The sequence below is a fragment of the Lissotriton helveticus genome, chromosome 7, assembly GCF_964261635.1.
Source record: "Lissotriton helveticus chromosome 7, aLisHel1.1, whole genome shotgun sequence".
Lineage (NCBI taxonomy): Eukaryota > Metazoa > Chordata > Amphibia > Caudata > Salamandridae > Lissotriton > Lissotriton helveticus.
Genome location: NC_136068.1, coordinates 1,918,759,863 through 1,918,775,456, shown reverse-complemented (window position 1 = coordinate 1,918,775,456; position 15,594 = coordinate 1,918,759,863). Strand labels below are relative to the sequence as shown.

The 15,594-nt window shown below is 42.7% G+C and overlaps 1 protein-coding gene across 1 annotated transcript in view; it reads left to right on the top strand.

Moving 5' to 3' along the window:
* The window catches only part of LOC144769970 (C-type lectin domain family 10 member A-like), a 118,449-nt gene extending 111,662 nt beyond the window's left edge, over nucleotides 1-6,787 (top strand). The window contains exon 7 of the mRNA XM_078654165.1: nucleotides 6,353-6,787. Coding sequence (XP_078510291.1) covers nucleotides 6,353-6,497 — 145 coding nt within the window. The 3' untranslated portion in view covers nucleotides 6,498-6,787. The remainder of the gene's footprint in view (nucleotides 1-6,352) is intronic.
* The last annotated feature ends 8,807 nt before the right edge of the window (nucleotides 6,788-15,594 follow it).

The window sequence follows — 15,594 nt, the reverse complement described above, 5'->3', positions numbered from 1 at the left end:
GGGACTGCGAGGACCAGTGGGCAGTGCGCCAACCTGCCACAGCTGGTCCTCTTCCCGACGCCTCCTCCCTGTGCCTTCAAATCGGGGGGCGTGTTCTTTCCTCAAGGTACTATATAGTTGGACCTCCATTTCCGGCCCGCGGGACGCGCGCGAACGCGCACGTGCGAAGCCTGGGCAAAGGGCGGGCCCTCTTAGGCCCTCAGAGGCCAAAGTAGGCTGGGCTGGGCCCACTCATTTTCATTTTACATTCGAATTTATTGTCCCTCTATCTGTGTCTTGTTCAGACAGTGTCTCTTTGTTGGTTAGTTTTGGCTTTGCACAGTTTTTCTCGCCCAATTCCCTACAACTATTTTATTTAATAGTTAATTTGTATTAAGGACTACATTTGATATCTCATTATTTTAAATATAATCATGACAGCTAAAAAGCTTCGTTCAGGGAGACTTTTGATAGGAAGGTCTTGTGCAAAAACCAAGTCTAACCCACTCAGAAACAAGGAGGTCCAAAATCTGCAACTAAAGGGCCAGTGTCAATTATTTCAATTATGGGAGAAGCCTAAAGTTAAGAACAAACCTACAGCTATGGGTGTAGTGTGTTCCCCTGGGGGGTCTCCCAAGCCGACATTGGAGGGTCCACTTGTGGAAAATAAATTAGCCATGAACTCACCGTTTTGTGAAGAAATTAATCCGACACAACTCACTGCTTCCCCTTTTATTAAATTGCCCGCTCCTAGAGTTGAGTGTGTGCAGCAGCATAATACTCTTACAATGCCCAGGGTCAACCGGATTCAAGAACTAGCTGGTGGTTCCCCTCATAGGGAAGTAGGAAATGAGGACTCTCAAATGCTACATATTGATCTGGAACTCTGTGGGCGCTACTTAGTAGATGGATCTTTGAAGTTATTCGAGGCCACAAAAACCCCGCTTGGTTCCATTCCCTCGGGTCTCCGACTCTATAGTAGCACCCCTTCAATTAAATCCCAAGATATTTCCTCCCAGTCCAACATCTCAAAAAGCCCTGAGCTGAATATATCTAGTATTCATCCAACTGTCTTCCCTCGCCCAGAGAGTCTTGATAAACCTATCTCTGAGTCCCTGATCGCTTTAGAACATCTGCTGTCCTCTATATTACTGCTTTTGGGCAAATTTGTGGGCAGTAATGACTGTGTTCTAGAAACAGTTACCCAGATATTGAAGGTCCTCTTAAATAATTCTTTGGAAAAGATACCCGGTACAGTTCCTCAAGAAGGTTTGTTAGGGCCTAAAAAATGGAAAAGCCAAAAAAGTGTAGAGGAAAAAAGAGGAATCCTATTCGCAGAATCAAAAAAAAGAGGCAGAGACAAATAATTTTTGAGGAGGTTTTAGACCAATATGTTAAGAGTGATGATAATATTTCTTTTCCGGCTACTGTTGGGACTGTAGATGGAAATTTGAAGCAGGGCCCCAATTTGCAAAGAGATGATGCTCCAGCTCCTCTTGTCGAGTACAACGATAACACTTCCCGTTGTACGAATCCCAATTTAAGAAGCCCCATTATCGGCTATCTGCAAATCTGCTCCTGGATTTGCATCTGCTCTTAACCCAACTGTTCCCCCCTTTTTTGCCTTGGTAGATGATGCAGTATGTCCTAATAAACCCTCGGTAACTCCAATAGAGGATAGTATAGATACGCTGACGTTGGATTTTCTCCCTCTCTTCGATACTGAATTAATAATGAATAGATCTTGGCTTCTTAAGTGTTTTAAAGAGATGGAGAGTCTGAAGTTAATCCAAACCAGCGACATTGATTTGGTATCAATTTTGACAGTCGAGGCAAGTTCTTGCACCAGGGTAAGGTTCTACTCCAAACTTATTGTGAATCACATTTTGAAGCAGGCCGAGAGTCTTCAGAGCCGCGGGATTGATGTAATACCCTTTCTTCCCATCTGTAGAGTTGATTCCTTTGATAAGAGGTTTCCTGGCTCGAGACAAGCCGGTCCTCCTTTCCCTTTTGAGGACTTAAAGATCTGCCTTTCTAAATCTAAACGCCTAGTAACACATATAATTCCTCCATCTTTATCCCTTAATGGAAATAGAGTAGAAGATAGTCAGCAATGGAATTGGTTACCTGGCGCTTTATCAGGCAAATCTACAGACAATTCCAAATTATTTTCCCATCTTTAGCAATAGCTTAAATATTATTTCATGGAATGCTGCTGGAATCAATAATAACCCCGAAAAGTTGCAATGTCTTTATTCCTTGAAGGCTAATGTGATTTGTATTCAAGAGACGTGGTGTGTGGACAAAATGATTGTGGGGAGGGATTATATCGTCCTAGAAGGAGGGGCTGTCTCTTCTAAGCGGGGACACGCTAAAGGGGGAATTGCATGCCTGTTATCTAATCGAATAAAGTGGAATTATTCACACCACTTAGATCCGAGTAACCTTTTTCAGGCTGTAACACTATTTGGTTTTGACAATGTGGAAAAGACACACCCCCTGGTAATAATAAATGCCTATATCCCCCCCGATGACTGTTTTAATGGAGTGTTAAAACAAGTTTTTGTCTATATTAAACAAATTAAGGATACAGTTCCCTCCCCCCATGTAATTTTACTGGGTGATCTTAACTGTAAAGTCTCTAATTTAAGCTTGGATCTATTTAGAAGCAAGCTCAAAGAGGAATATTTCCAGATCCCACAAGCTCTTTTTCCAGTAAAAATCAGAACGAATAAGAGAGGGAAACTGCTCCTGAAAGAATTGTCCGAAATCGAGGGTATTATAGCTAACCGAAGGCTTCCCTCTGACACTCCTGCACTTTATACGCATAAATCCAATCACAGTGAGTCGATCTTGGATTATATAATCATTGAATATTGCCTTTTCTATCTTCTGAGGGATCTGATGGTTTCACAGACTGCACTCAGCGACCATAAGGTAATTACTTTAACCCTTTCTATATTTCCGCCTCCCGCTGATCCTTGGGCTCTTAATGATGATCAGGTCAATTTTGGTGCTAAAACTGGAAGGTGTTTTTGGAATTCAAGAGCTATGAGGGGTCTGGAACATCTTCTAGATATAACACTAAAAGATCTCAATAATTGGATAGGGGCCGAATTAATTTCCTTTGAGGTTTTTATGAAGGAGGTTACTCTAGCTGCAAGAAAATCCAACTTAATTACAAAAAAGTCCATACTCCCCAGTTCGGTCATCTCCTTAAATAAGGAAATAAATAAACTGGTGAGGGAGCAATACTTGTCCAGATCTCCCGAAAGATACCGCAACATAGCCCTCTTAAAAAGAAGGAGACGAAGGGCCAAGATCAAAATAAAAAAAGAAAAAGAGGATTCTTTCTGGATCAATCTGCGAGAGGCCGCAGTAAACGGTCACGCTAGACTATTTTGGTCTATAATCGGTGAGGGTTGTGGAACTAGAGTTAGTCCCCGCCCTATCCACATTTCTGAGCAAATCTGGTTTAATTTTATTGCTAATTTATATGCCAGTAATGGGCCTGCGGCCGAGAATGTGGGATCCTGCAATGATAGTGATCTCCTAATAGATTTCCCGTCCGAAAAAACCATTGAATTGGCCATAAAAGAACTTCGCCTTTCAGGTGCAATGGGGCCTGATGAGCTCCCTATATCTGTCCTGAAGCAGGACCCAGTTTCCTGGAGCAAAATTTTGTTCTCTATATTTAGATTTTGTTTCCTGAATAAATCTGTCCCCTCGTCCTGGAAAGGGAGCATATTGGTGCCATTGTTCAAGAAGGGAGATAGGAACGATCCTAAGAATTATCGGCAAATCGCCCTTCTTGACGCAATTGGTAAAGTTTTCTCTAAATGTCTCCTATATTCTATTAACGATTGGGTTGAGAGGAATCATATATTACCTCTAGAACAGACAGGTTTTCGCAAGGGACATGGCACTTTGGATAACCTTACCGCACTTCAGATAATCTCTGAAAAATATGTAAGGGTTCGTGGAGGAAGAGTATATGCGGCGTTTATAGATTTCTCCACAGCGTTCGACAAAGTGGATCGGCCGTTGCTGTGGAGAAAATTAGCCGCTCTAGGCATGCCTCCTCTCCTGTTAGATTTAGTTAAGGCCCTTCATTCAGATACATGGTGCCAAGTCCTTCAAGGAGGGGAAAGGGGGTTATCCCAAATCATTCCTTCCATTAACGGATTAAAGCAGGGTTGTCTTTTGGCGCCTTTGCTTTTTTCCTTATACATTTCAGATCTTCCTACGTCTTTATCTGCTAGTGATGGTATTGCACCATCATTAGGGGGATCTCCAATTACCTGTTTGTTATATGCGGACGATATCATTATATTGGACTTAACGCCCAAAGGGTTAAACAATCGTCTGCATGCGCTACATCTTTATGCCGAACTCCATTTTTTTTAAAGATAAATACAGCTAAAAGTAAAATTATGAGTATTTCAGGGAGGAAAAAAACAAAATATGAGAATTTTGGTTGGTCCATAGGAGGTCATAAGCTGGAGGTGGTTAAGTCTTATGTCTTCCTGGGGAAAATAATATCTGATAACCTAAGTGACAAGGCCCACATCGATAATAATTCCCGGAAGGCCCTGTCTCAGGGTAAAAGTTTGAGTGCATTGTACTCTGCCACAGGGAGAAGACATTTCTCTTACCTGCTAGAGGTTTTTAGGGCGAAAATCCCGTCTTCCCTTCTGTACGGAATTGAAATAGTTGATTTAGGGCAATGGGTTTTTTTTACATGTTACAGAAGGAAAAAGTCTACGGTTTTTAGCCTCTATTAACACTGCCTCCACAGTGGCGTCCCAAAGACTTGAGTTCGGTATCCGTAGTAGTTGGGTGCAGGGCTTGGCAGGGTTAGTGCGTTGGGTAGCCAGTCTGGCCAGAGGGGAAGTGGGGACTTTGAGACACTTAATGAAGTTGTAATTGTTGGGCACTCTAAGGGAGTTCTCCTCAATTGTGAAGAACTTCAGGAGGGCTGTTGTTCTTTTACAGTTGGAGGAGTGCACTCTTTTCACTTTTTCTGCCGTACAGTTAAAAACACTTTTGAAACAGGCCTCGTGGGATCTTAGTTTTAGGTTGGACAGGGAATCTATCCTTGCGAAGAAGGGAGTATCCCCCCTCACTGATACTTACGCACTAAAACGCAAGCAACCCTATGTCGCCTGGAACCTATCCCATGCCATACGGCGTTTTTGGCTGCTCTTGAGGCAGAATTTACTCCCTCTTAATAAGCTTATGGCTAGGTGGTATGGTTGCTCTGCAATTTGCAACTTTTGTAATTTGTCTACCCAGGACTTTATACATGTTCTCTTTATATGTCCTGCACTTCGTTTATTTCGTCGCAAGTGGTTAAGACAAATTTGTTTGAAATTGAATATCCTTACAGCCAATTCTTTCTTATATGCTTTATATAATCCTCCTAATGAAATGTTCTGTTTTAGCATTTTTAATTTCTTTAAATGTTTCTTAGATATCTACTAGAGGGTTTTATTTAACTGTGTTGTACTGATTATTTTGGTAAAAATTTGTTAATGTCTTTTGCATTTGTACGAGTACTTTGTATTATGTATCTTTTTATGGGGACCTCTTTGGAGTTCCAAAACATAATAAACAAACCTGAAACTTGATTGTAATATTGGATTAAAGATTGACCTGACTGTTCAGGCACTAGACTTTGATTGAGTTAACCAGTGTGAGCATGCGGCCATGCTTATCTCGTTCTGAAATTATTCCAACATACTTTTTAAGTTTCAATGCAACAGCATTTTGGTAAGGTGAATCTTAGGGGTCTCGGCAATACGTAATTTATATTACATGTGGACATTAATGGGATGGTTTTCACATAGCCATCAAGAAACACTTTTCTAAAATATTTTGGGGCTTTCAAAAAGTTGTATTTCAAAGATGTAAAATAAAACCAATAAAGAAAAAAATAAGCGCTAAATGTTCGTGCACAGAAAATATAGGTGAAGATCACAGAAGGTCAGCACTAGTCTCAAAGAATAAACTCAACAGCCAAAAGAGCTGGGTGTGTTCTCTTTTGTTTCAGGAAGTGGTGTTCTGACCTCGAGGGACAGTCACACGTTCAGAAGCTGGTCTACCTAAGAATTTACATACATAAAATGTATGTATGACGTCAGTGTTTACAATCTGTCACAGTTTATCATCTGTAGACGATAGATAATTCAACCTCCTAATGGAAATGACTAACTGATTGGTTGGCCTCAGGGATTGCATGCAATAAATTTGCTAAACTGGTCATTGTATATTATTGTTGGTCAATGAACCTAATGGAGACAAATGTGTAGATTGTCCAATCCTTCGCATTTGTAAATAACGAATATTCCCTGAATACATCTTTTCATTGTAGAATCAATGGTGGCGCAGATGCCGAGGGAAGCTGTGGCACCATGAATAGTGGTAAAGTTGGCAGTGAAGTTTGCAAAAATCCAAACAAGTGGACATGTGTGAAGAATGCCACAGATTTCCCACCCGCATCGGGACTCTACAATTAAGGGACTTGTTGCATCCTTTCCCTCAGCCTGTTATAGGTTAATGTTGAAAAATAAGCGATTGTGTTTACTTTAAAAATATAATTTTTGAGAATTCTGTGTAGTTACAATAGACTGTGTCTTCACTGCCAGATAAAAGCCAATGTGTGTCCTTGTCTCAGTCATTAAAGTGTCTTGCATTGTTAACGCCCATAGTCCCTCGTCGCTGCTGTTGAACACCCCCCCCCCCCCCCCGTCCTTGTAAACTGAGCAGTTTTAGGTTGTAATAGACGGGGAGGATCAAGTGTGAGATTTGAGGATGGTTTAATCCATGGCTGTGAAGCTCTGTTCCAGGAGGGCGGATCCGGGGCAGATTTCAAGGAGAACCAGCATCTGTCTAAATAGGTTATATCTAGATTCATCGTTTGTGGTTGTATCTCTTGTGAAGGTCCTGCAATCCTGGACACAACTTGTGCACCCCTGTCCAAACCTCTGCATTATTCCTACACCCCTCCTGTATCTGGTCTTCAATGGGATAGGGTGACTGGCCCCGGGGTACTTTCATCAACCTTTGAAAAATCACCTTCATGTTTGGAAAGTAAGCTCTCAGGCGACAGACGCAAGTGAATGGCCACCATATTTTGGTCATCATGACCGGTGCATCAGTCTTTATGGATGAGATTCAAATCATGTTTGTTTGTAAAGAAAGCTAAGTGAAGCACTTGGGAATTGACTTTATTGCTATTGTTTTTTTCTCTTGTTGCTGTCTTCACACAACATCGGGGGCCAGATGTAGGTAAGTTCCATTTACCGATTCTTAAATACCGAATTTTACCGATTCGGTATTTCAGAATCGGTAAATGGTATGTAGGAAAAAATTCGGTAAAAAATCCCGATTTGGTAAGATTCGGTATTTACCGATATTGTAATTACAGAATTGGTATTTGCCATTGATTCCTATGGGCCTTGAACCCCATAGGATTCATTAGCAAATACCGAAATATAAATACCGAATTGCAAAGGGGGACAGGGTGTCACTTTGACACCCTGTTGCACCCCTGTAACTGGCTTGTGCGCCATGTGGCACACAGATGGCATGTCTGTGTGCCCCATGGCACAGGTGTACATGCATAGATGTGCATGTACACAAGAATTCGTAATTTACCATGCAATTGTATTACATGGTAAATAACGAATTCTAAAGGCCCTGTAGCAGTTAGAAGTGCTACCTACATAGGAAAATAGAGATTCGGTAATTTTACCGATCGGTAAATTTACCGAATCAGTAAAATTTACAGATTCTGTAATTTTACAGATTCGGTAATTTTACCGTTTTGGTCAAATTACCGATTCGGTAAAATTACCGAATCTGTATGTTTTCAGTGCCCCTACATACCAATGTCAAAATACCGGTCGGAAACGGCTGAAAATCTGTATTTTCGGCCGATTCCGACCAGTATTTTGACACCTACATCTGGCCCCAAGACTACAAATCTATGAACTACTTTTCCATGCTTAACTAAATATAGTACGTTTTGTAAAAATGCGCTTTCGTTCCACACAATTGGCTATATAAGGTAATATGTACTATACTTCAGGACTACTTTAGTGAAACGTGTGACAAGTCAGCATCTATTCTCCAGTATCGGAGCATCCTCCGTACATGCTGGTTCCACAGGATGCCAGAAGAATGGAGCGTTACCTCCCTAGCTAACAAACACTAAGGGTTATTTTGAATTTGGCAGATACCCGTCAGGCCTTAAAAAGTGGTAATTTCTGGTCTGCCCTTTTTAGAATGTATAGCCATATACATTGGGCAGATGGGTTGACTGCCAATTTGTGGCACTGGCACTGACTTCAGCTGCCGTTCACCATGCACACACCTTAGTGCCATAGCACTGGGGTGCGTGACTGAGTCTACCATAGGTTTTGTGCTGGAAGGGTACCCTTGTAGAACAAAATACTATACATAGATACACTTTAAAACTTTTCCTCCTTTGCATGTGTGCAGCACACATGCAGCCGGAAAAAAAAGAGAAGAAAAATAAAAAAAATTCTCCTCTTAACGCTTCCTTTTAAATTGTGTTAACCTTTGGCGTTAAACGCGGTCTACTATTGTTTGTGCGTAGGGTTTTGTGTGAAAAGGCATGGTTGGTACATGGGCGTTCCCATGCCTCCTTAGCACAGCTTTGCATTACTTTCAGGGTTCTTTCCAGCGCAAAACAAGTTTTGCATTTGAAAGTAAATTAGGAAAAAACATAGTGTGCTGGTTAGTGTCACTTTTGTGATGTTAAACCAGCGCAAAATGTTAGTAAATCTACCCGAGTGCGGGCATGTGTCTTTTTATATGTGAATGATTGTGTATTAGAGCATGAGTGCAGTGAATGGGTGTGTGTGCACATGCTTGTGAATGGTGGGTGTGTGCATGAGTGTGCATTAAATGAGTGAGTGAGTATGTATGTTTGTGCATGTGTGGCCTGCCCGTGCACCTGCCTGCACAAATTACCAATTACCAATTTAAGAAATCCAGGTGCAATTTAATTTATGCAATATCTTTACTTGTCGGTTAGCCCAAATCCCCAGATATCTGAGAGGCTGGCCCTTGCTCTGCCACTACAGCTGAGTTGGAAGAATTTCCAGCTCATATTGCATAAGATAATGCTGGTTTAAAACTAACACAATATCAAGAGAATATAGAGAGGTCGTCAAAGTTCTAGGGCTTAGCTATATTATCTGCCTTAAGGGTTGGAAACGTACAAGAACATTACTGATCTTAAAACATTTTGGTCTATTGGCTTTTTTTGTGCAGTCTCACTATAGACGGCTCCAGCTGTCTGTCGTAGATTTAATTGTATACAATACTCCACAGAACCAATCCTTGCCCAAGATTGGATGAGTTTCATGACAATCTCTGTTGCCTTGTTCTAATTTGTGGCTTTCTCCTGCTTCTGTGTTTGACCCGCCCATATGAGCTTCTTGGTTTCACTGCCTGTAAATGCATCATTCATCCAGCTCTGAATGCAGCATTGCATGTATTAACCCCTTCGCTGCTAGGCCTTTTCCCCTCCTGTGCGGAGGCTTTTTTTGGCGTTTTGGAGTAGAGCGCGCTTAGGCCCTTGTAACCTTTTGACCACATAAGGTATCCACGCCAAATTTGCGTCCTTTTCTTCCAACATCATGTGGATTCTAAAGGCGCCCAGGGTTTGTGGATTCCCTTGGAGGGGTCCCAGAAATTAACCAAAATATAGTGATTTTTTTGTTTTTTTCAGAAAAATGGGAAAAACGGGCTGCAAATGAAAGCCTCTGGGTTTTTCCCTGAAAATGGTATCACAAAAGGGTTTGTGGGGCTGAAATCTCCATTTTCTCAGCTGTCAGGGAATGACAGACTTTTGTCAGAGAACCGACATTTTTCACTCAGTTTTGGCATTTTTCTGGGACATAGCCTATTTTTGCTATTTTTAGAGCTTTCCACCTCCTTCCAGTTAATGGTAGAAATGAGTTTGAAAGCAATAATGGATCCTGGAAAGCTTTACATTTTCGAAAAGTAGACAAAATTCTGAATTCAGAAAGGGGTCATTTGTCTAAATCCATGAAGGTTTCGTTATAGAAACTAACAGTTAGATATTGGAATATTTGAAATTTTGTTGAAAAAAATAGCCTTTTGTCTCAACGTTTTCACCTATAACTTTTTCTAATTTTGACAGCTCTTGGAAAGCAATATACCGTTACATTTGTTAGACCTTCCTGGTTGTGGGGATATATAGGACTTGTAGTTTCACCAAGAACCCGACGAACCCAGATCCAAAAACTGAGCAGCAACTTGCAATGGTATTTTTTCATTTACTGGGTATAGTGCACTTTGTCTTGGAAAATGTATACATGGAATAATCTGTATGAAAGACACCTATGTATTTCTGAATTGGGTACAAATTATAGACTTCAGAAACAGTATATAATTGCACATTTTCAAAGTTGGGAATACTCATACTAGCATGAGAATTATTGGTCATTTTTCATAAAGATTTATTTTTTACACAATGTCTTTCATTCAAAGGGAGAAATGCATGAAAGCTCAATTGGTAATAACAGTTGATTTACAAATCTGAATTACCCCAAGTGTCCCGATAAAAACGGTACCTCACTTGTGTGGGTCGGCCTTGTGCCTGCGACAGGAAACGGCGCAAAATGCAACGTGGTCACACCTAAATTTAGCAGTTACAAATTGACCCTTTTTTGGCAAAGTGCCTACCTGTAGTTTTTGCACCCTAAGCTCTGCCGGCACCTAGGGAAACCTAGTAAACCTATACATTTTTGAAAAGTAGACACCCAGGGGAATTCAGGATGGGGTGACTCGACTGCCTACCACCAGGTGTTGTTACCCAGAATCCCTTGCAAAGCTAAGATTTTGACAAAATAAACACATTTTCCTCACATTTCTGTGGTGGAAAGTTCTGGAATCTGCCTGGATCAACAAATTTCCACCCACCCAGCGTTCCCCCAGGTCTCCCGATAAAAACAGTACCTCACTTGTGTGGGTCGGCCTTGTGCCTATGACAGGAAACGGCACAAAATGCAACGTGGTCGCACCTCAATTTCCCAGTGAAATTTTACGTTCTTTGGACAAAGAGACTACCTTTTGTTTTTGAGCCGTAGCTCTGCCAGCACCTAGGGAAACCTAGCAAACCTATACATTTTTGAAAACTAGACACCCAGGGCAATTCAGGATGGGGTGACTCGTCTGCCTACCCCCAGGTTTTGTTACCCAGAATCCCTTGCAAACATACAAATTTGACCAAAAAAACACATTTTCCTCACATTTCTGTGGTGGAAAGTTCTGGAATCTGCGTGGATCAACAAATTTCCACCCACCCAGCGTGCCCCCAGGTCTCCCGAAAAAAATGGTACCTCACTTGCGTGGGTAGGCATAGTGGCTGCGACATGAAACAGCGCAAAACGCAACATGGTCGCACCTCAATTTCCCAGTGAAATTTAGCACGATTTGGAAAAAAAGACTACCTTTTGTTTTTGCGCCGTAGCTCTGCCAGCACCTAGGGAAACCTAGCAAACCTATACATTTTTGAAAACTAGACACCCAGGGCAATTCAGGATGGGGTGACACGTCTGCCTAGCCCCAGGTTTTGTTACCCAGAATCCCTTGCAAACATAAAAATTTGACCAAAAAAACACATTTTCCTCACATTTCTGTGGTGGAAAGTTCTGGAATCTGCGTGGATCAAAAAATTTCCACCCACCCAGCGTGCCCCCAGGTCTCCCGAAAAAAATGGTACCGCACTTGCGTGGGTAGGCATAGTGGCTGCGACATGAAACAGCGAAAAACGCAGCATGGTCACACCTCAATTTCCCAGTGAAATTTAGCACGATTCGGACAAAAAGACTACCTTTTGTTTTTGCGCCGTAGCTCTGCCAGCACCTAGGGAAACCTAGCAAACCTATACATTTTTGAAAACTAGACACCCAGGGCAATTCAGGATGGGGTGACTCGTCTGCCTACCCCCAGGTTTTGTTACCCAGAATCCCTTGCAAACATAAAAATTTGTCCAAAAAAACACATTTTCCTCACATTTCTGTGGTGGAAAGTTCTGGAATCTGCGTGGATCAACAAATTTCCACTCACCCAGCGTTCCCCCAGGTCTCCCGAAAAAAATGGTACCTCACTTGCGTGGGTAGGCATAGTGGCTGCGACATGAAACAGCGCAAAACGCAGCATGGTCGCACCTCAATTTCCCAGTGAAATTTAGCACGATTTGGACAAAAAGACTACCTTTTGTTTTTGCGCCGTAGCTCTGCCAGCACCTAGGGAAACCTAGCAAACCTATACATTTTTGAAAACTAGACACCCAGGGCAATTCAGGATGGGGTGACTCGTCTGCCTACCCCCAGGTTTTGTCACCCAGAATCCCTTGCAAACATAAATATTTGTCCAAAAAAACACATTTTCCTCACATTTCTGTGGTGGAAAGTTCTGGAATCTGCGTGGATCAACAAATTTCCACTCACCCAGCGTTCCCCCAGGTCTCCCGAAAAAAATGGTACCTCACTTGCGTGGGTAGGCATAGTGGCTGCGACATGAAACAGCGAAAAACGCAGCATGGTCGCACCTCAATTTCCCAGTGAAATTTAGCACGATTCGGACAAAAAGACTACCTTTTGTTTTTGCGCCGTAGCTCTGCCAGCACCTAGGGAAACCTAGCAAACCTATACATTTTTGAAAACTAGACACCCAGGGCAATTCAGGATGGGGTGACTCGTCTGCCTACCCCCAGGTTTTGTTACCCAGAATCCCTTGCAAACATAAAAATTTGACCAAAAAAACACATTTTCCTCACATTTCTGTTGTGGAAAGTTCTGGAATCTGCGTGGATCAACAAATTTCCACCCACCCAGCGTGCCCCCAGGTCTCCCGAAAAAAATGGTACCTCACTTGCGTGGGTAGGCATAGTGGCTGCGACATGAAACAGCGCAAAACGCAGCATGGTCGCACCTCAATTTCCCAGTGAAATTTAGCACGATTCGGACAAAAAGACTACCTTTTGTTTTTGCGCCGTAGCTCTGCCAGCACCTAGGGAAACCTAGCAAACCTATACATTTTTGAAAACTAGACACCCAGGGCAATTCAGGATGGGGTGACTCGTCTGCCTACCCCCAGGTTTTGTTACCCAGAATCCCTTGCAAACATAAAAATTTGACCAAAAAAACACATTTTCCTCACATTTCTGTGGTGGAAAGTTCTGGAATCTGCGTGGATCAACAAATTTCCACCCACCCAGCGTGCCCCCAGGTCTCCCGAAAAAAATGGTACCTCACTTGCGTGGGTAGGCATAGTGGCTGCGACATGAAACAGCGAAAAACGCAGCATGGTCGCACCTCAATTTCCCAGTGAAATTTAGCACGATTCGGACAAAAAGACTACCTTTTGTTTTTGCGCCGTAGCTCTGCCAGCACCTAGGGAAACCTACCAAACCTATACATTTTTGAAAACTAGACACCCAGGGCAATTCAGGATGGGGTGACTCGTCTGCCTACCCCCAGGTTTTGTTACCCAGAATCCCTTGCAAACATAAAAATTTGCCCAAAAAAATTAATTTTCCTCACATTTCTGTGGTGGAAAGTTCTGGAATCTGCGTGGATCAACAAATTTCCACCCACCCAGCGTGCCCCCAGGTCTCCCGAAAAAAATGGTACCTCACTTGCGTGGATAGACATAGTGGCTGCAACAGGAAACGGTTCAAATCGTACGGTGGGAATTTACATTACCTCATTGCAAAACTACCTTGATTTTGGGGGGGGGGCATCTGAGTTTGTGGCCCGGGGCTCGGTGGTATTCTTTGCAAAGTAGCAAACCCAAACAGTTCTGAAAACTAGACACCCGGGGGAGTCCAGGGAGGTATGGCATGCGTGGGTCCCCCAATGTTTTCCTACCCAGAACTCTTTGCAAACCTTAAAAATAGGTAAAAATAGCACTTTTCCAAACATTTTGGCGTGGGATCGCCGTGCCGGCAAAAAAGTCCTACCACCCTGCGTTCCCCTTGTTCTCCCGAGTAAAAGGATACCTCACTTGTGTGGGTGCCCCAAAGCAGAACACGCCAAAAATGAATTTTGAAAAAAGTAGTTTTTAGTCATATTTAAGTTTTACAAATTAAGCACCCCAGCCCGAGTCACATGCCTTTGGCCCACCCACACAAGTGAGGTATCATTTTACTCGGGAGAACAAGGGAAACGCTGGGTGGTAGGACATTTGTTCCGGCAGCGAGATCCCACCCAAAAAAGTATGGAAAAGTGGGTTTTTGGACCAAAATTTCAGGTTTGCAGGGGTTTCTGGGTAGGAAAACATTGGGGGACCCACGCATGCCATACCTCCCTGGACTTCCCCGGGTGTCTAGTTTTCAGAACTGTTTGGGTTTGGTAGTTTCCAAAGATGCCCGCCAAGCCCCGGGCCAAAAGCTCAGGTGACCCCCTCAAAAAATAAGATTATTTGGCTAAAGGTAATGTTTTGGTCGCCACAGTATGAATTGGGCCTTTTCCTAAAGCAGCCACTATGCCTACCCAGGCAAGTGAGGTACCATTTTTATCGGGAGACCTTGGGAAACGCTGGGTGGGTGGTAATTTGTGTGAGCCTAGTGATGCCACGCTTTCCCACACTAAAACGTGTGAAAAAACTGATTTTTCCAAGCACAAAATGAGGTTTGCAAGGGATTCTGGGTAAAGGAACGTTGGAGGATCCACGCAAGCCATACCTCCTTGGAAGCCCCCGGGTGTCTCCTTTTCAGAAATGTGTGGGTTTGGTAGGTTTCCCTAGATGGCTGTCTCGCACGGGGCCAAAAACCCAGGTAACCCCTCTAGCAAAAGCTGGTGAACTTAACATTTTCACCATTGTTCCTCAAAGACACACACATACAGGTTGGATTTGGCACGAGGGCGAGTGATGGTTCAGTACATAAAATTTTATTAACAAGATATTTCAAAAAAATGAAATGGTCTGTCAATAAATAAATGCATAAAAACCGAACCAGTGACTCGCAACTCGTGAGCTGTAAAGCCACGACAAGGCACCAACCATTTTACAGGCCATTCACGCACCTTTCATACCTGATACAAACCAGACCATTGACACCATCCGAATGGAAAAGCAACACATAACAACAATCACAATAAGGGGCAAGGTACACCCTACTGCAGAAAGAGAAAAAAAACAATTATTACTGCACACCCATCTAATCCGCAAGCACACACACATACTGGTTGGATTTGGCACGAGGGTGAGTGATGATTCAGTACATACAATTGGATACGCAAGTAATTTCATCAAAAATGAAATACACTGCGTATAATTGAAAGTATGATAAACTGAACCACTGACTCACAGCTCGTGAGCTGTAAAGCCACGTCAAGGCACCAACCTCTTTACAGGCCATTCATACACCTTTCGTACGCGTGACACATACAAAACATTCACACCGCCAGCCGCGGACCCATCACATTTCAACACTCACACCAGCAAACAGCGCCATTCAAGGGCCCATCACTTTCACACGCCCACATTTCTGACACTGCAACTACACAAAATGATGGACTGTGTGGAGTGTCACTCAACTAGCAGTGT